This window comes from Dermacentor silvarum, chromosome 1, assembly GCF_013339745.2.
Source record: "Dermacentor silvarum isolate Dsil-2018 chromosome 1, BIME_Dsil_1.4, whole genome shotgun sequence".
Classification (NCBI taxonomy): Eukaryota; Metazoa; Arthropoda; class Arachnida; order Ixodida; family Ixodidae; genus Dermacentor; species Dermacentor silvarum.
Genome location: NC_051154.1, coordinates 240,756,892 through 240,780,809, shown reverse-complemented (window position 1 = coordinate 240,780,809; position 23,918 = coordinate 240,756,892). Strand labels below are relative to the sequence as shown.

Below are 23,918 nucleotides of genomic sequence, written 5' to 3'. Positions count from 1 at the left end.
AAACTGTCATTGTATAAGGGAGAAAGAAAAATTGTATATTTTGGTATTCTTTCTGGAGCGTCTTTATTGCTTGAAAAAGTACAGAATGTTCTAACGAAAATGAAAGCTCTCGGTAAGAAATCACAGCGCCCAGCACGAAAACTATTTTTGACAATCTTTCTTTCTTCGTACCGCCAGAAACGTTTCCACAAATGCACGCTGTGCAACGGCGATGACATATTGGAGCGTGCCTCATTGCGACACATGGCTTCGATCGCGACGTCGGTGCCATGCCTGCGTTGATCGCCTGATAAACGCGCTGAAAACGCGGCGGCCGACCCGCGATGCGAGGAACCATCTGGTGCTGCAGTCGAGTCAACCGCAAAACGGTGGCACGCGTCAGCCGAATAATCGATGCTGTCAGTGTCCTGCAAACAGTGCGGTCACTGACTCGAAGCTTTTTTTTTTTTTTTTACTTCTTCATTCGTTCAGATTCCTCAGAAAGTCCTGTACCAGTGGCTATTTTACTGCGATTATACCTAAAAAAACGCATCTTTATAGCTCTAAGTGGTGGCTAAAGAAAGCACGATGCGAAAGTACAGGAGCGGAGAATGTTTCTTATATATGGTAATTTACGACAGAATTTCGCCATTTCGCAACCTGTTCTAGAATATTATAACTCATGTGCATGCTGTATACTCCGACGACGTATTTCATGAGCGGGCCGCCAGACGTTCCCTCCATACACGGACGAAGACTCACTTTACCGGACAGCAGAAATCTATTCCATTTCCGTTGATTGAAGCGGTCCATTTTCCTTCCCGCGTACTTTCTTTTCTTCCGTCCGAACATCTTGCGCGTTCTCGAAACCTACGCAGAGACAGCGCAATGCTTTTCCTTCGCCGTCGGCAACAGACAGTGCGACTCAGTATAGACGACATGCTAGTGAATAATATTTTCCCTATGCTTTTGTTTTTCTCCTTTCTTTCTTTCAACCACCAACATCCATTCTAAGCAAAGCCGCCGACCAGCCGACCGCGCACCCGTACGGTATCGGACTGCCGCCGCACCGAGTGCGCAATCGAACGGCTTGCGTATAGAACGCGGAGCTGCCCGGCGTGTATAGCTGTCCTCGTGTGGCGTTCGACGCTCACTTGCACGCACAATAAGCCCGTCGCGCCGCGCGACTGGCGGCGGCACAGTCGCGCCGGCTCTTGACGTCAGAGCGGGGCACGCGAATGGATCTCATTTCCAGGGGGGGTATTACGACGTGCATGGGGAGCACCAGGGGATCAATGACGACATCGTCCCCACCCGCAGTCCTTTCCTTTCTCGCCGGATCGCGCTCGTCGAGTTACTGACCGGCCATGGGTCACGCCAAATGCAGCCCGCTCGCTTATTCGTCCCCCTAATCCTCCTACTTCATTCTATATCCTACATTCTTTATTTGTTTGCCCAGTATCCGTCTTATTTTGCGCGCTTCTTTTTTCGGAGGTCGCATGCACCCTTTGGTCGTCGCGTGGCGTTCGATATTTGCGCGCCCCGCCGTCTTTGGGCATGGGTTGTCATTCCGGCTCGGCCTTTTAGCGGAGGATCTTGCAGCATTACCAGCCGAATCGTTTAGCGGCGGCGTGAGTCGGGTCCCCCCACCCCCCGCTCATTTGTCGGGTCGCGCTAATATCTGGCGAGTAAAATGAAGATAGACGCAAATCCACGCAGGAGGCGACGTTGTTGCCCTTGAGTCGCTACGCAACCGTCAATACACACAAATCCGCACACGGACAGAGGTGTGTAGGTTTCCTTCGTGCTTTTTCTCTATACGGCAAGCTTAAACACAACGCGAGCATTAACAGCCAGCTCAGTACACCTGAGACACGGGAGCGTACAGCTTAATGGGCAGGAAGAATGTCACAACGGAGCGAGAGCTCGTCATCACTTCTTTGCGGTTCATTTTATTCCAGTACAATCTTTCGCGCACTCCTCGAAGTACAAGTCCGTCAGCTTGCGATGCCCGTGCAATGAGATAAGATCAGTATATAGTAGAATGTGAAAAAAAAGAAAATTAATAAGAGGAAATAAGTAGAGCCTGCAACTAACATGGCAATGTTGCTCAATCATATCGCTTTCTTACAAACTTTATAAAAATGACAGCGCCTCTCTAGCTATATACAACGCGACAGCGCTTATGAACGTGCCCTGCCTCTGGGTCTTTCTGTTAACGTATCGGCCGGACGCGCTAAACGCCGTACGTAAGCACCCTGTGCGAGTGAACAAGCAGAATAATTATCTGGTCTGCTAGCTATTTACAGTGTCACATCAAATTTAAATGTGGGTGCACAGAAGCAGAGTGTGGGACCAAAGCTAATCCAAAAGCCGCTACACATGAAATGCGACAACAGCGTAGTCGCTCTTGATTGCACTGGTATGCAAATTGAACTATTTGCGGCCGAAATGTAAACTGTGAGTAATGTAAACTGACTTAAAAGACTGAAATGAAACCATGGAGAATTTTACTGCGACAGCAGCCAAAAGCTCGAAACTGGGTTTGTTGTGTCCGTCAGACTTTTCAGTTACGCATTCGTTGTCGTCGCCGTCAGGCGTCACCTCCTCATCTTACGCTTTACACTCACGGCGAAGAAAAGAAGAAACTTCACCCAGCACCGGGGATTGCATGAACTCACGCACGAGTTATATATTGCACGTCTTAACTCCAAATAAAAATAGAAATAGGGGCCAGTGTGATATGTAAGGATGCCTTTAGCTCAATTCCATAAATTTCTTATCATTGGGTTTTCACAGATAGCGTGTCTGCGTATAAATTAAAGAAGTTTTTGATTCCTTAGGCCGCATACCAGCATCTTCCTATCCCTATCTAATACTTCACCTCCCTGACCTCCACAGTGCGTAGACCTACATACAATGGTTCCAGAAACATGTATTGTATTGAGTCTATCGAGAGTCGTATACATGTGACACTGGAGAGGCACTCTATACTAAATCTGGCTGTGAGTAACTAAGCAAAAAGAGCTTCGCGCCGACTCCTACTGGCACCGTAGAGCAAAGAGTCTTTCAGAAACACGCGTGCTAAACGCCGGACGTTGGAGCTGATGAAAACCGTATCGGGAAATACGGGTGTAGCAGCGAATGAGGCTGGCCTCTTGAGAAAAAGGAATCGTGATACCATTTGTCCCTGGAAAATGCATATAGAATTGTGAGCCCCCTTCTAAGCGTCGGAACAAATTATCTCGACTAGTACGTTGCCATTGTGACCGTCATCGTCAAGTGCATTTCTTTTTTCATAATCATCTCTGTAGCATAACGACGCCTGTAGGACGTACTATAATCCCGAAATTTTGAAAATGTTACAAATTGTTGCACGAGCGATCACTGACAGCTTCTGCCTTGGCTCTGAACTTAATGTCGTGTACGTTTGGTGCGGTCCAACAGTGTCCGATATAAGTCTGCATCCTGGCAGATGAAACTTCCACACTTGTATATTCCACGTTTGTTAGTGTTATTGGTCTGTAAGTCCGTAACTCTGCTAACCGTTAATAAGTTATTTCCTGTCGGAATCAATACTGCGTGCACCCGGAATTAGCAAAGTGACGTTTAAAAAGCTTTATTCAGGGTGTTCCAACTATAATGAACCAAGATTTTAACATATGCAATTGCCACGTAGCTGGATCTCCCCATACAGCTTTCTGTTGTTCAATACGTACTACACAAAAGTGTTTTTCCGGAATCCCGCGAACTCACACGCAAAATTGCCGCACGAATGGCCGCTCGAGGCACTATGGGTGTATTCGCAGGCTTCTTTCACGCTCGGAAAAACACTTTTATGTAGCGCGTATTGAGCAACAGAAAGCTGTATCGGGAGTTTTTAATATTGCTCTACAATTTTCTCATTGACACTTTTCGTCTAAATATAATATTTGAGAAATTGCTTACTTAATTAAAACTGATTATGTAATTGGGCGGAATGCAAAAAAAAAATCATCTGAGTATCTGCAAGCGACGGCAAACAACATTACCTTGGTTCTGTCCAGCTACGTGGCATTTGCATATTTTTAAATCTTGGTGCATGATAGTTGGGACACCCTGTATAGTACCGCCGTTATGCCATCCGGGTCTGGGAACTTTCTGGGATTGGGGCTATCTATAGCTTTGTTTATTTCAAAGACGGTGATGTCTGGTAATAGCGCTGTCTCGTACAGTACACTGTACAGCGTTAGGCAAGGTGGTCAGAAATTCGGTACCAAACTCTGTTGCTTAGAGCGAGAATAAAAAGGGGAACCGAGGGACTCGATTATTTGCTCGTTAAAACCACATTGGGCCAACATACAAGGAAGCCAGGAAAAGCATCGGAGAAATTGACCGTTCTTTTTAGTTCAAAGTAAAATTGGAAATGATAGTGGGAAAAAATGCAACTTGCCGTGGGTGGGAGCTCAACTCACATCTTCCACATTACGTGTGCGACGCTCTACCACTGAGCTACCGCCGCCGGAGGTCCTCCTGCCCGCTTTCGTAGGTATTTTGCGCGTGTGTACTAGATCTCAACGTGGCCCCCGAGATGGCAACGTTGGCGCTGGCTAACAATCTTATAGGCCTAGAGTGTGGCCTCCGAGATTACAACGGTTGCCCAGCGTTTATAAAAAGCATCCTTCTATGTCTAAACACAGAGACGAAGGTGTTAACATGGTATCATCGGTTGGAATGTTGATGCTGCATCCTGAATTTTCGTGTCAACTGACAGTATTCGAAACAAGGAGGTTATAACAAACTATTCGAAACGCACTTCACGGGTTTTTTTGTCGACAGTGGCGACACAACGGTTGTAGATCAAATTAGGGCGAATTTTCGCGGAAGCTGGCGGCAAGAATATGATTACACCACGTTGATACAGTTCCGCATGCGCCCGACTTTATATCCGGTGTTGCGATTCCCTTAGAGCGGCGATGCCCGGACCACGTGTAGTCGATTCCGATTCAGTTTTGGCGGCCATGCTCGGACCACCTGCAAACGCATGGTACTCGGCGTGCCTAATGATCTCGCTCGTCAACATGAATAGACATGTCAAGTATAAACCGCATGCCCGCGATCTTGCGCGCGACAGCGACAAGCGACGCGATGGAGATGGCTGTCGCAGTCGCTCGTCGCCTACAAGTCGTACCGCATGCGAGCGACGAGACGAGTGACGACTTTAAGCGACGTCTCCCCGGTGTTGCCGGTATGAGGGCAGCAAATACTCGCCGAAACTGGCGTGACGCTTGCTTTAATAATTTACGTTGATATGTTTTAGTGTAAAGAGCAGCATAACTGTCTAAAGGCATTGCACTACGTTATTATCCTTGCACGTATCAAAATCTAGTCGTTTGCACGTTCCGTGCGACAATCGGTAGTGCTTGACTGATGTATACCCAGTTCCGGCTTCGCGCTATTGGCTAGTCGCTCATAGCACTTCCGGGCGACGAGCGACGAATTCTAGATTTCCAGAACCGAGCTGAATGAGCGAAAAGACCGAGCGATCTGTTCGCGCGACGGTCCGTTTCGTCGCTCGAAGTCGTCGCTCGTCGCCGTCGCGCACAATATCGCTCTCATGCGGTTTGGGCTTCAGTCGCGAGGGTCAGAGACGAAACCTGTCGTGCCACCCTGCAACCCTTCCTCCCCCGCTGAGGACGTTCACCCCGCTACGGTCACCCACCATCTCTACTTCGTCTGGTTTGCCCCATGTCCTGCAGTGGGGAGAGGAGAGAGGGATAGTGCCAGCAGCCACGTGGAGAAGACTTTTGCTTTGCCCTAGCGTGCAGGTGCATGCACGCTGAACGTTTCTTGTATGTTTTCTTTGGAGCACACCGCTCACCCGTAACCATGTATTAAACTTCTGTTACTTGTTTTTACGTCGCCTCGTCTGCCCTGCCGGACCCTCTCCGCTGGTCAACCTGGTTCTAGCTCCAAGCAGACGCTGTTGAAGGTTCCCCAAACCCCGGCCCGTAACATCGGGCTTTATATTTTGCGTGCTCGCTTCCAAAATCTTTTTTTTTTTTAAGATTGAAGGCGATGTGCATTATAATGTACAATGGGCCTAACAAAGTTATGAAGGCAGACCGTACACATGATTCTCTACCTTCGCTCGCCTATCGGTGCCCTCCAACCCTGTACGCGCGCCGCACGGCAGGCTTCGGTGTACCGCAGCGAAGCATGCTTGCTGCTCCAGGAGGTCGGCGGACATGTCTGTAAATATGATGTCGGAAAGAGTCGCGCCATGTTTCGTACAGCGCTGTAGCGATTAACTACAAAATCGTCTGCACTGTACACATGAAGCTACCCGCTGGACCCTATTTAGACAGGGCTCGGTTGCCCAGCCATGTCGACAATGCCGGAAACATCATTTGCGCCTCAGCGTCACTCGCGCTTCATTCATAGTTCACCGCTCGCAAATAGCGCACTGCATGCCACACATGTGATAGACGTTTGCACCGCTTGTACTGTAGAGAAGCAGGAAACCGAAATTAAATAATTATGAGTGGCCTACAATAAGGCGTGAATATTTGTTCCGAGAAAGAAGTTTTGAACTGCAGGCTGTTAACATGTTTATCTTAACAATTAACAAGAACATAGCTGGCCATGAAATGTGCGGTGCGCAAAAAAAAAAAAAGAAAATTCTTCGGATAAATTTTTATTACCAAAACCTTGTGTTGAAGAAGCTAAAAAATATTTTTTTTTTTTCACGCTACTATTACTTTGCAGTGGTCGCGATCATTGGCTTTTTTAGTATTGCAGCTTTTGAAGAGGTGTGTTAGCGTTTTCACAGCATAGTATATAAATTGCCTGTTTCTCCTGTTTTTTTATTATTATTATTTGAACAAATAGCGCTTTTTCTCTTTTTCAGATGAATTTCCGGAAGAGTCGAAAATTACCTGCACGATAAAATCGCAACATCCAGATAGCTAGTAAAAAAGATTTAACTATTAACTTTTAGTGATTTACTTTAGAGCACAAGTTGAAATTGAAAAATTGAAGCTGAGCAGCAGTCAAATCGTATCTGCTTTGCAGAAATTCTATGACTAGCACCACTTTCGGGATATTTGTTTCCAAAATCTGCGAAAGAAATGCATTAGCGTTACAGGTAATATTGTCTCAAACTGTTAGAGGACGTCTTTTTGAAATACTGTTCATTGGAACGACATTGCATTTCGTAGAACATTTTAAAGATCGATATCCTGAAAGTGGTTCTACCGAAACAAAAATGGGTAATGATGCGGCGACTGCTCCAAATGACACCGTGTTTCCTGTGCTGGTACCTGTATAGTGACAATATTTATGTGCTTGTAACTTGTATTGGTGTGTGAAGTGCTTGTTGATAGTTCTCTCTTGTTTTATTTTTATTTTTTCTTTATTTCTTATGTACTTAGTATAGCCGGCTTTCTACAGAAGCCTACCATCCCAATTTTACTAATTTATTGAAATTGTGGACATACCTTTCAAGCTTTAAATCTCGTCCTGTTCATTAGAGTTATCAGCCTGAATTGCTTCGGACTCCTGCAGCGTGGGACTTCGTTACAGCCACAAACTTTGCTTCTATTAGATATTGCGCGCAATTAACAGTCGCTCTCATTTAGACACACTATCTCACCATTCGTAATAATGAATGCATCCTTTTTTTCTGTATTAACATGCTATGCTGCCGCAATATTAGCGTTCCATAAAGCCTGTTAGGATAATCACTTTTTTTAGTGCCAGATAGGTAGGATAAAGACCGTTTTTGAGCAGCAAACTAGATTGTTTTTTTTTTTTTTTTTTTTTTTTGTCAGCAGATCCTTTCATACTTTATTTTTCGGTTGAAACCAGCAAAATCCTCAACCTAGTCATAAATGACGTGTACATGTAAGGCAGCCTTTCGCCGATTTCTCAGGTAAAGGAAAACGATAAAACGATGTAACGAGAGAAAACATTAAGGACGTACCTGCCTTTCCGCTATTGAGTTCATTGGAACAAATTGTCCGCCTGCTTTAAAACTCGTACACTGACGTTAGCCAAGCTTTGCATGGAACAAGATAACACTAGCGTGACTCAATTAAGTGAACTCGAAAGCACGCAAGCCAATACAGATCCCTTGTCATAAGGGGCAGTACTGCTGCACGGAATCTCCGAACGTTAAGTACTTCCGCGTAGTTATTGATCCTGAAGCTATAGACATGTGAAAAGGCAGTCCGTGGTCACAGTTTATTTAGATTTTGGGCCCTTAGTCAACAACGGCCTTGCAAAATAGCGCTCTAAAAGCGTTAACAACATTTCTCGAAGAGAGTGGCATTATTGGCCGTTATTAACGCTTATAATGTCCCTTTTATTTCAATGTCGCTGTATATGTATATGTGTTTGTGGATTATGTTATGTTTATTATTCTGTTCTGACTATGTGTGATAATGATTTACACGATTTGTGCACCACCCGCTGATTAGAGACTGTATTGTAAGGTGCTATATTATTATTTGTATTCTTGAGACTTTCTTCTGCAGTGCCGTGGAGTGATTGAACTTCTTCATTGTATGTACCACGTTTTTTTTTTTTTTTTTTTTTTTTTACGTTGTCGTGTTGCTGTGCAAACGTTGCTTGTATGAGAAGGTTATTTGACATGTATTCTTGTATGTTGAACCCTGTACGTTGTAGGTTAGACCCATTCAAGAGCTAAGGAGTAGCCGGCGCCTTATTTGTGCGTCAACATCTTCTTATACCATATCAATAAAAAAAATATATTCCATGCTGCGAGTTATTTGCGACGACATTGCCGAACAGCCTTCCAACGCACATTGGCGTGCACACTGATAATACACAGAATTCGGAGAGAATGATGCCGATACCTAAGCACAGCCAAACGGTGTGCTGTGGATGAATGTGGCACTGATGCATAATTCCAGCTTAAAGCATGAATACGGCTGATTCCCTCTAAATGAAAAAGAAAAGAAACTCATCGAACGAATCGATACCAGCAAGATGAAATGTGGAATAGTACGAGTGGTGCAAGAAACATTTTTTCTCAGATATGTCCCCAGAAATGCGATTCAATGTGAAAAAACTGATAATTTGCCGAATGTATTGGCTTCATCATTGTTTTAGTCGTTGCTGATGTTTTACCACGAGCGTGATCACACAGTGTCACAAAAGAGCGCTTAATCTAAGCGCGCGCTGCGCATCACTCAAGCCCGCAAGGAAACAAGACGGCCCCGCGGCAACTTCGACAGAGGGGTAGAGCGCATACGCCTCAAACAGCCGACGCGACCAACCAAGTCTAGAAGCTTCGACAAGACATGCGAAGGCGACGGTAACGAGAGCGAGAGAGAGCGCGCGCGCCCACCGAAACCTCTCACCCGGCGAGTCGAGAGAGAGAGAGAGGGAGTACTGCAGCGTGAGCGTGCGCCTACGGATGAGTCAACACCCTCCTCGACGATGCTCCGACGGCCGCGGTCAAAAACGCGAGAAACGACTAGAAGATTCCCCAGGCTTTGTTCGTGCTATGGGAGCACGACTCCGATAGGAAGGTTCGAGAAGCACCGGCGAAGGCAATAAAAGCTCCGTGCGGGAATCAGAAAGGGGATCAGACCGCGCCGGTGAAGAGATGTGACGTGAAGACCGAGCGTCTGCGGAAGGGGATTCCCCGGCAAGCTAGTCGACGAGTTCATCGAGCGTCTGCATTTCCGGAACAAGTTCCTTCTTCTAGATTTGCCTCGAGCTACGCCGAGATCGTTCGGCCGGCTCAAGACCAGCACGGGTGAATACGATTGGACAATTCGCGTTCCTATTCATTCTATACTGTACGTGTTGGACTCTTAGTGTTTGTCGTTAATTATTTTCCAATGTTTTGTTAATACTCATCTGAATTGTATTGTGCTGTGTCTAGCTGAAGTGTGCACATGTGTATGTAACTGCCTTGTTTGAAGAATATACTTTGTTGTGTTTTGACAACTCTGGGCTCTGACTCGGTCTTTAGACCACAACCGGCGTTCGCTGGCGCACCAGAGGGCCCATTATTAATTGTCCTTGCTTTTGTGGGGTTATTTTCAGAAGCTGATAAGCCGGCTTTGGAATTTGGCCCGGCGTTGGCGCCTCGTTCACGGGGTATGTGACACACAGCGATGCGTAATTCCTTCTTTTATGGGTGAAGATCGAAGCCCTCACCACCTGCGTCCGTCGGGGACAGCATCGAAGGCAATTCCATTATATTATTGTGAACTGTGAAGGTAGAATTTCAATTATACCTAGAAATCAATCGCTAAGCGCATTGCCAATCAGCCCGGGTTGACTATATGTAGCTTTGTTCATTGTTAGTTTTTGCTTAATCAGAGACCTCTACACCTCGTACTAAGTAAGACTTTACGTTATGCGAGCGGCCTGCACGCAATGAAAATTGTGTTTTCAACCCCTCAACACAAAAATGCGGTGGGACACTCGTGCGCAACACCTCATATTCACCTATACAGTACAATATTATTGAAAGCAGAGCCATAACTTTGGCCAGTCAAGGACCGAGCTCGCAAAGCTATTCGCAAGTGAGAATTATTCGCCACTGGCAGACGTTTCGGCTGTCACATCGCTCTCCGTTCTAACTGGTTTGTGCACAGTAGCCGGTGAGGTCGTGAATTCGATTCCTCGGTGGCGTAATCCACCAGGAGCTTGCACAACCCCATATATATATATATATATATATATATATATATATATATATATATATATATATATATATATATACAGGGTGTCCCAGCTATCACGCAGCACGGTTTAAAAAAAGAGGAACGGCGTTACGCGAAGCAAACCTAGTGCATATTGTTTCCAGTACAGTCGAGTAGCCGCCAGTAATTTTTTGTTGCTGAGATTTAATTAGCTAATTGTAATTAATTATCTAACTCGAGAAGTACTGCCCTAATTATCTAAGTGTCCATGAGAAAATTGTAGAGCAACATGAAAAACTCCCGATACAGCTTTCTGTTGCTCAATACGTGCCACATAAATGTGTTTTTCCGAGTGTGAAAGGAGACGCAGAATTGCCGCGCGACTGGTCGCTCGAGGCACTTTGCGTGTATTCGCGGGCTTCTTTCACGTTCAGAAAAACACTTTTATGTAGCACGTATTGAGCAATAGGAAGCTGTATCGGGGGAGTTTTTCATGTTGCTCTACAATTTTCTCATCGACACTTTGATAATTAGGGCAGTACTTCTCGAGTTAGATAATTAATTACAATTAGCTAATTAAATCTCAGCAACGAAAAAATTACTGGCGGCTACTCCACTGTACTGGAAACAATATGCACTAGGTTTGCTTCGCGTAACGCCGTTCCTCTTTCTTTAAATCGTGCTGCGTGATAGCTGGGACACCCTGTGTATATACATTTCTTGAGCTAGAAAAATTTACAGCTACGACTTCGACTGCTGCTACCAGATGCTAGCGAGACGGTTACGCTAGAAAAGAGCTTACATTAAAAGAAATAAAGAAAAAAAATCTGAACAAAACTTTGCTTTAGCATTTTCTTAAACGACATTCTCGTAGTTTCACCGGCAAAAAATTCAAACCCTTAATCCTGACCGCCAACTGCGCGTGTAATGTATGCTAATCCGAGGGTCACTGAACGGCATCCTGCACAGTGGTTCGCAGCTGTTGGAGCCGCACTGCACGATTGCACTAGCGCAAACCCTTCTGGGAAAAAAAGTGCGGCCCCTCCGACGTAACGTAGAGGAAATCCGCGCGCGGAGGCGCGCGGTCGGCTGGCTGGCTCAGAGCGCGAAAATAAGGAGAGGCCGAGAATGATGGCGGCCCTTTGGCCTTGCTTCTGGCGCGTGGCTTCTTTCCTCGAAGGACACCCCCTCCAGTCTGCCAGGAGGGCAGGATGGGAGCGAGCGGAGATGAGCCGTCGGCAGTGCGGTCGAGTGTGGGGAGCGGTGAAGGCGCATTCTGTCCCATATCGCCATCTGGCCAGCTGGCCGCGCTCGGCCACCTGTCCCGCCACCCCGACTCCTCCCTGTAACACCCCCCCCCCCCCCCCCCCCCCGCTTCCTCCTCCGAACGACGCCTCACGCGCGAGTCTGGGGACTGCGTGCGTACAAGAAGACGCAGAAGCAAGCGCTAAAAGGCGAGGGTGGGGGGAAGAGAATCGCGTGCACACAGCTTGGTGGCGCAAGCTGGCGCTGGTGATCGAGTGATATCCGTACATTTAGCGTCCTGCACAAGCGTTTGCAGCCGTAAAAGAAAGAAAATGGAAAGAAGGAATCGAGTCTGGAGAGGAACATGCGGGCGCGTGCTTGCCTTGCAAGACGACGAAGCGTAACGTTGAACGGACCGAGGAGCAGGCGATTGAAACACAGGCCGCGCTCTAAGAGGATTGCTGCCATGCACACCCTGCATATGATGACTTTTTTTTTTTTTAATCGCTACTTTAGCCGCGTGTGTTCGCATTAGTAAGACATTATTGCAAGACTGCCTCTCTTCATTCTTTTTCTAAAGAGCCAGCGAGTACACTTATCACGGCGTGTTATATTCGCCAAACAACGTTGGAAAAATACGGTAGTTGTTATGATGGCTAGTCTATTGACTGTCAACGCCGTGACCACCACCTTTCCCCTTGTATCGTTTTAGCTCTCCGCGTCACACTACACGAGGAAGTTGCTTACTTAAGGGGAGATGCTCCTCAGAAACATTTCTTTTTAAATAATGATGCTGGGCGAATGAAAATTCTACCACTTATAGAGCTTGATCTCTTCATTCAAAATCTACGTTTAGTTTTAAGATATCTCGATGCTTTCATGTCCTAAGTGCCATGCATAAGTGATAAGCAGTGCATGTTTGTGCAGCTGCTGGACTTAGTAGTTAGCATGATAGAGCAATGCAAAATTATTTTTCTTATCCCTAACACTCCACTGAGTTTTAATAAGCAAGATAACGTGATTCCCTTTGCAGGCAACATTTCAAGAGAATTTCGTATCTGGTGCTACATATTCAGTGGCTGGTGCCCGAGTACATTAAAAATGTTCATCCTTAAAAAATAAAGTGATTGTATTAAATCCTAGATAAGTGCATTCTACATATCCTAGAAATTACGCCCGTCAAATGTGGTCTTGATTGGACCACAATAAGTACATAAAATGTTGTACACAAACGCCTTGTTTTGCCCAAAATATGAAGTTGAGAAAAATGCGATTGAAAGTTATAAACATTGTTTACTTCTGTTAATTATTATTATTACTTCCCGGGGAGATTGTGATGCGGCAAAGCTAACCTTGGAGAGAAAAATCTTAGGCCTACCACCTTGCACGCGCCTGTGTGGTATAGCCATGGAGAAGGAGAGCGCAAATGCTGCTCAACAGCGCAGAAGAACGGAGAAGCTTGACTCATAAGAATAATCTTATCTTAAGAATAATCTTAAGAATAAGCTAAGAATAATCAGCTGAACGTTTGCTAACGCTACGTATATCCTGGCATAGCCGAGCGCGAGCCAAATGGCGTGCGGCACCGCGGTTTGACGCATCGCGCGCTTGAAAATGTGTCATATGTGTGCCTTTTCTGGCCACCTCGAGTGCTTTAACCGAGTTTATTATACTTTTCCCGATCATTTCTGGCTCTGATTTCTTCATATGTGAAATAGGAGGGATCAATGTTGCTGAAACAACTGAAAACAAAACCTATTTCTTTAATGAAAATCGCCGTTTTTTTACCCGCCTCTCCCCTTAAGACATTACTTCGCCATAGTGGCACGTCTGCGAAACTTGTACACGAATTGTTTAAATGGATAGTTAGTTACTTACTTAGTTAGGGTTTAATGGCGCAAAAGCAACTGAGGCTATGATGAGCCAACCACAATCACGAATTTAGGTTGAATTCCATATTACGCCTATGGAATCGTTAGCTGCACGCGCACAAATATTTTGGAGCCGATCGTTCAGCAAGGCATTAGGAGGCTTGATTTCCGCTGTTGGCGTTTCTTTTTATTGGCAAAAGTGGTCTCTTCCGCCTTTCCTAATGGCTCTTTATGACACACAGTCTATTTTTTAAAAAAGAAAGCATTTCCTGACTGCGCTTACTCTCGACTTCACGTTACGTGCGCTCGGAACATTTTCGAACCTCTGGATCGGTTGGATACGCCCTGTGGGTGTCACGGATACGTGCCTGAAGGTCGCCCATCTCAGCGTACAGGTGTCGGGTGATTCGGCGGTCGAGGGGCGCTGGTAAAGTGCAAAGAACTACGCAGTGACTGTGCGTAAAGTGCGAGCCCCACCCTGGCCACGTTTAGTGCCACTGTTGTTTTTGTCCATCCGCCCAATATTTACCACCATAACGGCGCTATATATGAGGGGGAAATATCATCACAAGACTTGTTCATTACTCAACTGCTTGGTTCCCGACTTTCCTGTTTCCGTCTCGAAAAACACCGTAAACTTGTCTACTATACCCGGAAAAGAAATTTGAAACTGATTTTTATAATAACAAGCACGAGTTTTCCCACCGATTTCCGCCTCTATTTCCTTCCAATAGGTGCAATGCAACTCAATCACTGTGGAGACATTGCATATGAACGTTCTTATAATATGCACCACTTCCGAAAAGTATACTTCACGGAATTCTTTTCGGATGCAGCGAACGTATCACGCAGCACTGAAATTTTCCGTTGTATGTAGTGGAATATTTTAGTACTCACGTGATATGTTCGTTGAATCCAAAGAGATATTTCAAAAGCAGAGCTCCTTTCTTCATTTTTTTTTTCTTTTCTATGAGCACGTTATTAAGAAACCTCATCAAATCCCGGCCGCGGCGGCCGCATTTCGATGGGGGGCGAAATGCAAGAACGCCCGTGTCCCGTGCATTGGGGACAAATTAAAGATCCCCAGGTGGTCAAAATTAATCCGGAGTCCCCCATTACGGCGTGCCTCACAATAAAACTGTGGTTTCGGCACGTAAAACCCCAGAATTGAATTATTTCAAGAAACCTCGACATTATTGATTCTTCCAGATTTTTCAGTTAGTAAAAAAAAAAGCGAAAAAAATAAAAAAAAGAAGGAAGAAGCTCTCGTACGTGTTGCTTGCCTTGGCTGTAAGAAACCATTTCATTAGGCTTTTCTATTGATAATGAGCCCTGCCTTCCATTCTGGCGCAGCGACACCCCAAAATGGGCCAGTTTATGAAAACGCATTAGACACAAGTAACTGCCTTTTCTTTTTGACTTCTTTTTATCAACTCCGGAAAGCGGGAAACATATCCATAGCTAACAGTGATCTAGCGGCTTTGCAGGTACCACTCTTGGTTCGGGCCCTTGGAACTTTTTCACCTTGTACGGGAGAGGTGACAGATTCTGCTCGTTTGCCGGTTGGACGGCCTGTCAGCGCTGAGCGACAGGCGTCAGTTGAAGGACGCACATCATGCTTGTGCTTCGCTTCGATACTTTGTGGGCCAGCCTATTAAATGAGATGCGTACATTGGGGATGCACGCTACGGGACCCGTTCCTTATCTTTAGGAACGTTGAATCATTGTCTTAGGTTGCACTGAATACTGCAACGCTTCCACCACGCTAGAACCACGTTTAAGCGGCCCGCTAGATGTCTCATTCAAGGAGAGGTGTCGGCGGCCACGCCTGTGTCATGATCCAAAATCACTTTCCTTTTTGCCATAAGCCAATCAGAGGGTGGAATAAGTGTTACCATAAGCCAATCAGAGGGTGGCATAAGTGTAAGCGAGCACTGTCTCTTCAAGAACACGTATAGACCAAAATGATTATGTTGTAACCGAGCGAAACCATTGATTAACATGTCTCTCTAGCCTTACACAAATGCGTGTCTCGTTGTGCAAAGTTACACCTGCGGTATAGAGCGAGGTTGACCTGCTGTTGACAGCTAATTTAAGATTGCAAACAAAAAATTGTTTTGGACATAGGTTAGAGGACCAAAGCAATTAGGAAATAGACGGCGATATTCATTAAAGGGCAGGTACGCCTGCCCACGCGTGCGTGTGTGCACACGCGACTTTTCACCAACTGCATCTCCGCTTCAGATAGAGTGCAAGCGTCTTTGTTGTCTTAATGGCATAACCGATCATGGCAACGAGTTAGGGGAAATGCGCCATTTATACCGCGCATTCGCAAAGAGCTGTTCAGTCCATGTCCTCGAAACAAACGGTGAGTGTGATCAAAGGCCTCCAACAAACCATGCATGCACTTACCTGTCTCCCCTGGAAGGACTCTCTTAAGGAGCCAGCCTTTGTAAACGTGCTTTCATATTTGCTCCTGTATTAGCATGCTTCAGGCTCATAATCTTCAAGAGAAAGCTTTAAGCGCGGACAAAGAGAGAATGCGCAAGGAGAATTTCTTGTGGATTCTCTCTTTTATAGCGCTCTCGTAGGTACGGCGGTTGAACGTTGATGCGAATCTTTATGCGGTTTGTAATCGACTAATGCCACACCACAGATCATTTTTAACATAAACCACCTCCATGTTCAGACATGATGCTAAGGTAGTATTCACCTATCGTTCATACAATTTATGATAAGTGCTTTACTTATCTGAAAAGCGTAGTATTGAGCCGGAGTACCATGATGAACTGACTTCCTAAACTGTATTTTCCGTGCAGTCGTTTTGTTCCACGAACGTACTACGAACTGCGCAGCGTTTTACATTTTGTATAAGTATGCACATGAAATAGTCCACTGGGTAGCGCGTTTCTTTAGCGTGCTATGTACGATAATGAACTTTTAATTATTTTTAATGTCCGTTCTTAACGCATCACGCTGAAGGCGCCGTTTCTCTTAAAGTTTGAACTTTTTCCTGGTTCAGCAGCACGCCAGAAACAATTACTTTCCACCATCTCGCACGCTCTGCTCTTGTGTTCTTTTCGCACGCCGGAAGTACTCGGGAGTCAAACTGGGTCAGCCCACAGCGCAGCCGAATAGGGAACTTGCGGGCCATTTTTCAAGACAATGGAATCGCCCGGGCGTTTTCTCATCCCTTTCTTCCCGGTGGTTGACGCACCTTTCTTTTTTTTTTTTTCTTTTTTTTTTTTTTTTTTTTGTAAGCGACACAGGAAAAAGTAACAGAACTCGCGCGTGCGTGCGTGCGCGCGCGCGCGTCATGATTCGCGCGAATCGACGGTCCGCGCAAAACTAACAACACATCGATTTTCGGGAGCAATGTGGCCTTTCCTTCGCTTCGGTGCGCACGTTATACAGCCGCTCCGGCCTGCGCGGCCGCTCGGCGTGCAATCGGGCGGTGCGTCACCGCGGTCTTCGAACGCTGGCCAGATCCCGGTGCTTCAGATCGTGGGATCGGGCTCGCGTTGTTGTCCCGTGATGAGCGTAACAACGTCGTCGGCACCGCACCGCGCGCGGAGATGGCGACCGACCGCTGCAGCGGGGTTCTACGGTGAAGCCCACCGCTCCCCGCCCCGCGCGGCGTTTCGGGACAACGAATGGGCCGGACAGCTCGCTGTATGGCCGTGCTTACCTTGGACGGAAGGTGTAGGACTACTCCTCCTCCTCGCGAGAGCCCGGTCCTTGCCTGAATAGCCGCTGCACGAACGTCGTACCGAGCCGCGCGACTATGCGAGCTCCCCGCCGGCGAGCTCCACAACAACGCACCGCGTCTGAACGACTCCTGACTGCTTTTTTCACTGCAGTGGACCAGCGGCACGCGAGCGAAGCAGCCTCTCTTGTGAGAGGGCCCTCTCGGGGTTTTCCGACGCCGCCGCAGTGGGTCTCTTACGTCGGCCCCTCCCTCCCCACTCTGCCCCTCCTCTTTTACGTCAGCAGAAGATAGCGCCAACCTTTCCCTTTCCACACGAACCACTTACTACTACGCAGAGCTGGGCCTCCGAGAATAAGCAGCGCAGGCGTTGATGGTCTCAGAGGCCATATAAAAGCAATATAAATGCGCTTACTCTGTACGAGACGGCGCTGGCAACCTGGCGCTCAATATCATCATCAACACTCTTTGCTACGCACTCGTGCGCCGCACGTGATGCTGGTTTCGGTTTCGGTTCTGTTTCCGTTCGTGCGCGAAAAGCTTTGGTAATGATGTAGGATCCGATGACTTGGATCGTGAATCGTATCGTAACTGTGAGTGGTTCGTGATGCCACGTGAAATACCCAGTTTTTGGAGAGATCAAGAAAAGGTACATTAAACTAACTGCCCCCGATTGCATATCTCAAATTTGGGCGAAAATTGGTAGAAAAATTACTTTAGAGCGTTCACCAGTGAGCGCTTTCGACCCACAAAATGTTTGTGGTGTCACAAGGAGTTCGTCATGGCTGTTTTATATTCAATGCGAGTAAAAGATGAAAAAAGCGCGCGCTTTTCGCGCACTCTTACACTGGTGATGATGCGAGTTTTATCACTTTGACTTCGGCATTCCACGCAAGTTTTCATGCGCGCCGCATACCATATATCACAAGTGAACGCTTTCTCGCCGCTTACAGCCATAATAGCCACCTTTAATTCCGCTTTAATTTTGCACAATGTCCGCGGTACATAGGCGTAGCCGTGCCAAACCGCGCGTTGCCATAGCACCTCACGGACACGCTTTTGGCACGCGTATCGATCACGTTCGGCCGCAGTACGGGACAGCTGAAGTGCGGCAGCGCGCCGTTCGGCACACGGTATCCGGCAGCGCCATGTACCAAAAGGACAAGAGCCTCTTGTGCCGGCACAGCGCCTGTCCGTTGCCCAACAACCTGACCGCTTGTACTGAGGGCGGAAAGATCAACTTAGCGTTCGTGGGAAAGACGGAGGTCACTATGCTCTTCCGGTCTCCTGATGGCAGCGTGCACCAGTCGCAGGTGGCTTGCAAAGACGTAGGCGGCAGCCCCTGCACCGAACTTACGCAAGCGAAATGGATCAAGATGGACGACATTAAGACCTTGCTAGTGATTGCGTCGACGCGAGCCTTCCAGGTGTTCGAGTGGGACGGTTCAGTGTTTCTCCACTGTCATCCGCTGCCCCAAGATCTGGACGCCACTGACGAGACGTTCACACGTGGAATCGGCACGTGCGGCTCCAGTCTGCTTTGCGTCGGTACCAACGGTGGCACCATTCTGGTGCACCTAGTTTCGCGCGACCTGAACGTCACCTTCTGCCAACGGGCCACCGAGCACGCGCCGCACGCCGTCGCCGACATCCACAGCCACGGCGAGATCATGGCGAGCGCCGACGACGGCGGCGGCATCTGTCTGTGGCGCGGGAAAACGGCGCTCAGCTTGCTCCGCAAGCTGCCGCCGGTCGGCAGCAGCCCTTGCGTGAGCGTCCGCGTCTGGAACGACCTCATCCTGGCGGGCTACGGTTCAGGCGAGCTGCGCGTGTTCAGCACGCGCTCCTTTCAGCTCATGGCCGAGGCCACGGCGCACGCCCGCTGGATCACGGCCATTGACGTCGCGCCGGACACGGGGCTCGCGCTGTCCGTGGCCGAGGACTCTTACGTGCGCGTGTGGCAGCTCGACCGCGAGGGCGAACACACCATCGACCACGTGCACGGGGAAAGCGTCGCGGATGCCATGCTTATGGGTTGCGCCTTCCTCGCTCCCGATGGAAGCTCGTTCGCCACTGTGGCCTACGACTCTGCCGAAGTGTTCATGTTCAAGAAATAAACGCTGTCTTACTCTAGGCGTTGAATTATTAAGCTTACCGGCTGTGCTTCACTTAATTATTTCCCTTTCAGCTGGATAATGTCAGCATAATGTCAATATGAAAGGACGCACTCGGTTTTTGTTTTAAAGCCGTCAACTTTTTTTTCTAGCACTGAAATTTAAAGACGTTTCATAAGAGGGATTCTCCAACCACGGCCGCCTGGCCGCGCGCGCCTATCCAGGCGGCCGTGCTCCAATTTACTATGCAGTAATAATAGCAATTAGTGAGTTCCTGACTTGCATGTTTACCGGAATCCCTGTGCCAATGCGCATTACGTGCTCCATTTCATTTGGTGCAGTGTGTTGTACATTGTTGGATTGGCCACATTCCTTCATCGCGGAAATGGCACAATATTTGACGGCATTCTTTTCGCACCAAGAAGGCGCAGCCAGGGGGAGGGGCATACCGCGTGTACGTGCCCCCCCCCCCCCCCCCCCTTAAGAAATGTCTGTGTACCAGGATACCTGGCACAAAACGACGTGCGACGACACCCTCCAGTAACCCCTCCCCCCCCCCCCCCTCAAAAAAAAAGGGGGGGCGGGGTGATCCAAGCTATGCCATTTCACACGGAACATTTTTCCAAATTGAAAATGCAAAGGTGTTAAATTCAGATATTTGGCACATATAAGTCTACTCCAAGATCCAAACTTGGTCCCATCTTCGGGGAATGGAAGCCAGCACAGCCAAGCATGCCTCAAGCATTTTTAAAGTTTTAATCACCATCACAGAAGTTTTCAAATTTACATATTTTCATGTCACAGGATTTGCATGATATGCAGCATACTAATAAATTTGAGATAATTCCTGCCCCAAAAATTCACCCTACTTTTTTACAACTTAAGATTTTGCAATCACATGGCACGCACTTATCTAGCACTGAGCATCGCTAGGTAGCAGGTTTTACAGAAGCAAGCAATTCCCATCCTAGCAAACCTCATCTGGGTCAGTGAGCACTTATTCCAAAAATTAAGGCTTATTTCTCTTGATTACTTAGATGAACAACCTGGTCATACATTATTACATAGAGTAATAAAAGCTGGACAGTGCAATACTACAGTACATTGCTAAACTGTCCGAATATCAAATGTATGCCATCTCCTTTATTCCCCACTTTGGTAAACTGCTTTCAACAGACTACGGACTGTACAGCACCAGTTCTATTCTAAATATTCAAGCATTTAACATTGACCCTGACCCCCTCACACCTCAATCAAAGAACGAACACAATCTTCAGGGACTGTCTACCATTTTTCAATGACCTTTTATATTGCAGCACAATAAAATGTCAACCATGCAAAATGTTTAAACACGCAGTGGTTTTTCTGGAAGGACAAAGCATCACCACAAATAAATGTTTTATTCTTCTTCTGGAAAGAGAGCAGAAATCTAAAAACAAAATTGTTTTATCAGCGTAGTCTTCTCTTAAAGCTGTGTATGGATGCCCACAACACTGATTGCTGGATGGCAATCATTACCGGCAGGGCAATGCAATGCCAGTATAGATAAGAAACTGAAAGTGCATCGGCTTTCTGCTGGAATGGTTACTTTGTGTAAAACACTAAAATTATGACTCTAATAGCTGCCTTCAGCACGTAGTTGGTCGTAATTGTTAAGTTTTTGTTGAAATTTTTTTTTTCTTTTTCACATATAATCTCACGTGTTTCCAACAGGTGCAGTCTCAGTAGTCAACCCAAGCATTTTGTGTGACGGTCAAGCAGGCACATTGTGTTAACAAATGCCTACACTGGTGTTGCGGCGCCATCGGCCCACCTTAAAAGAGCAACGCATTTTTGACGTCCTGAAAAAGACAGCGACCCTCGCAACACTCCTGTTGCACATCACCATTATCAAGAGGACCCATCGATGCACCACTCCCTTCGTTTGCACAAAGGCAGCGCCACTTTTCCACATGCTCTAACTGAACATAAATAAATTACTCAACGCAAACGAAAGTCCTTTTCATTCACACCACAATCAAAAGATAAGTTCCATGCGGTAGACAGTCCCTTTAACCAAAGCCTCTCATTCAACACACAAGTGTGCTTCGATCTAACAGCTGTGCTTCAAAACAGTGCACATATGTGTGGGTTTATTACAGGACTAATTTATTTCTTCTTTTCTTTGGCATGTTGCATGTTCTTCTCACAATATGTAGCGTTATTTGCCGACTTATTCACAAATGCATCTTGCAGTACAGTCTATTTATTTATTTATTTATTTCACATACCCTCAAGCGCCAAGGCATTATAGAGGGGAGTGGGATACATGCGAATAACAACGATTACTACGGATTTATATAAAGCAAGGGACATGTGCAGTGCACGGAATCATTAAGAAATCAAATAACAAGAATACTATGATATGCAAATTATATAAATCTAGCGACATATGAACGGAACAAAATAAAAAAAAATTAAAAAATACGGCGCGACAGCGCTTGCGCAAATACAGCGCATGTGGCCACGTGCATGGTCACAGTTGAAAAAAAGCAAACAATGATCGGCGGAAAAGTGCGCTGTCTTCGATTGACACGATAGCATCAGGAAGGTGGTTCCAGTCATTCGTTGTAAGGGGAATAAATGAATATAAAAACCTGTTTGTGTGACAAAAAGTGTCTCTTACTTTATGACGGTGATCAACTCGCGATGACAGATAAGTAGGTGCTAGAATGAGCTCATTGCTAAGAATATGATGATGAAATACTTTATGAAAAAGGCATAAGCGAAAAGCCTTTCTGCGCAGCGATAAAGATGGTAGACACAAGTTCCTTTTCATAAGAGTTATGCTAGAAGTACGATCGTAGTTTGAGTGAATGAAACGAGTGGAATTATTCTGAACCATTTCAAGAGAATTAACAAGAGTAGCAGTGTAAGGGTCCCAAATGGCAGCAGCGTATTCCAGCTTAGATCGGACTAGTGTTTTATACAATAGTAGTTTCATTGATGAAGGGGATTTGTTAAAGTTTCGCCGCAAGTAGCCTAACATACGATTTGCGTTATTATGGAGTCGATGTGACATTTCCAGGATAAGTCAGATGATATAGTTACACCTAAATAACGGTAGGATGAAACATGTTCTAGCTGGACGTGGTTAAGCATATATGCAGGCACACACACGTCGCGTCTTGTAACAGTCATCAGCTTGCGCTTCTTGGGGTTTAGTTCCATGTGCCAGTTTTTACACCAAGCGGCAATGTTATTTAGATCAGTCTGTAGAATTTCCTGGTCGTTATTATTACGAATTTCACGATACAGTACACAGTCATCGGCGTATAAATGAACTGAAGATGACACACAATCGGGCAAGTCGTTAATGTATATTAGAAAAAGTAATGGACCTAAAACAGAGCCCTGAGGAACTCCTGATGCTACGTTAATTAAGGGTGAATCATGACCGTTGACAGAAACATACTGTCGGCGATTGATTAGGAAGTATTCAAGCCATGTAAGTACATTATGATCCAGGTTTAAAGAGGAAAGTTTCTGCATAAGCAGCACGTGAGTAACCTTATCAAAAGCCTTCGAGAAGTCTAGAAAGGCGCAATCAATTCGGGAATTCTTGTCTAGTATAGAGTGCAAGCGGTGAGTGAAAAGAAGTAATTGAGTTTCACAAGAAAACGAACGCCTGAAGCCGTGCTGTGATGATGTAAAGAAAGAATTTGATTCCAAAAAGTTAAAGATATGACTGTACAATACGTGCTCCATCAGTTTGCAAGGGATACTTGTTAGCAAAATGAGCCGATAATTTAATGGAGAATGTTTGCTGCCTGATTTATGAACAGGAACCACCTTCCCAATCTTCCAATCAAAAGGAAGGATACCATGATCAAGCGACTGCTGGAAGAGTTTAACCAAGAACAAAGATGAGGAATGTTTAGTTTGTTTTAGAAATTTAGAGTTGATACTGTCAGTTCCACAAGACGAAGAAATCTTTAGCGAGTCGATTAAGTGTACTATTCCAGAGTGTTCGAACATGATAGGGGACATCAAAGGATAATCATGATGTGACATATAATTAACACAGCCAACTGGGCATGAAGAAAAATTGTGCGAAAAAACATTGTTAAACACTGAGGCGCATTCTTCGGATGGTATCGGTTCATTTTCAGAATTATTAAGAAAAATAACACTAGTTTCCGTCACATTTACGCTTCTCCAAAATGCTTTAGGATTACCTAATAAGAGGGCTGGGAGAGTATTAGTAAAGTAATAATCTTTGGCGTGACAGAGTGCTGTGCGGTACTCGACTTCAACATTGCTATATGCTTCCCAGTGATTTCCTGTTCTTCGTAACTTT

At 46.1% G+C, this 23,918-nt stretch overlaps 2 protein-coding genes and 1 long non-coding RNA gene across 3 annotated transcripts in view; 1 reads left to right on the top strand and 2 right to left on the bottom strand.

Moving 5' to 3' along the window:
- LOC119436996 (follistatin-related protein 5-like) overlaps positions 1 to 17,666 on the bottom strand; it is a 397,352-nt gene extending 379,686 nt beyond the window's left edge. Inside the window, exon 1 of the mRNA XM_037704047.2 lies at positions 17,448 to 17,666. The gene's annotated coding sequence lies outside the window, so the exon portion shown is untranslated. The remainder of the gene's footprint in view (positions 1 to 17,447) is intronic.
- Positions 17,667 to 18,613: 947 nt separating this feature from the next.
- LOC119452026 (WD repeat-containing protein 54) lies at positions 18,614 to 19,610 on the top strand. The gene has a single exon (XM_037714510.2). It carries the CDS (start codon positions 18,614 to 18,616, stop codon positions 19,580 to 19,582), a length of 969 nt encoding a protein of 322 aa, XP_037570438.1. The 3' UTR covers positions 19,583 to 19,610.
- A 744-nt stretch (positions 19,611 to 20,354) lies between these two features.
- The window catches only part of LOC125942109 (uncharacterized), a 32,992-nt gene continuing 29,428 nt past the window's right edge, over positions 20,355 to 23,918 (bottom strand). Inside the window, exon 2 of the long non-coding RNA XR_007464799.1 lies at positions 20,355 to 20,625. This is a non-coding gene — a long non-coding RNA (uncharacterized LOC125942109). The remainder of the gene's footprint in view (positions 20,626 to 23,918) is intronic.

Excerpts from the sequence above, each read along its gene's own strand:
- LOC119452026 (XM_037714510.2), top strand. The coding sequence starts at position 18,614 with ATGTACCAAAAGGACAAGAGCCTCTTGTGCCGGCACAGCGCCTGTCCG.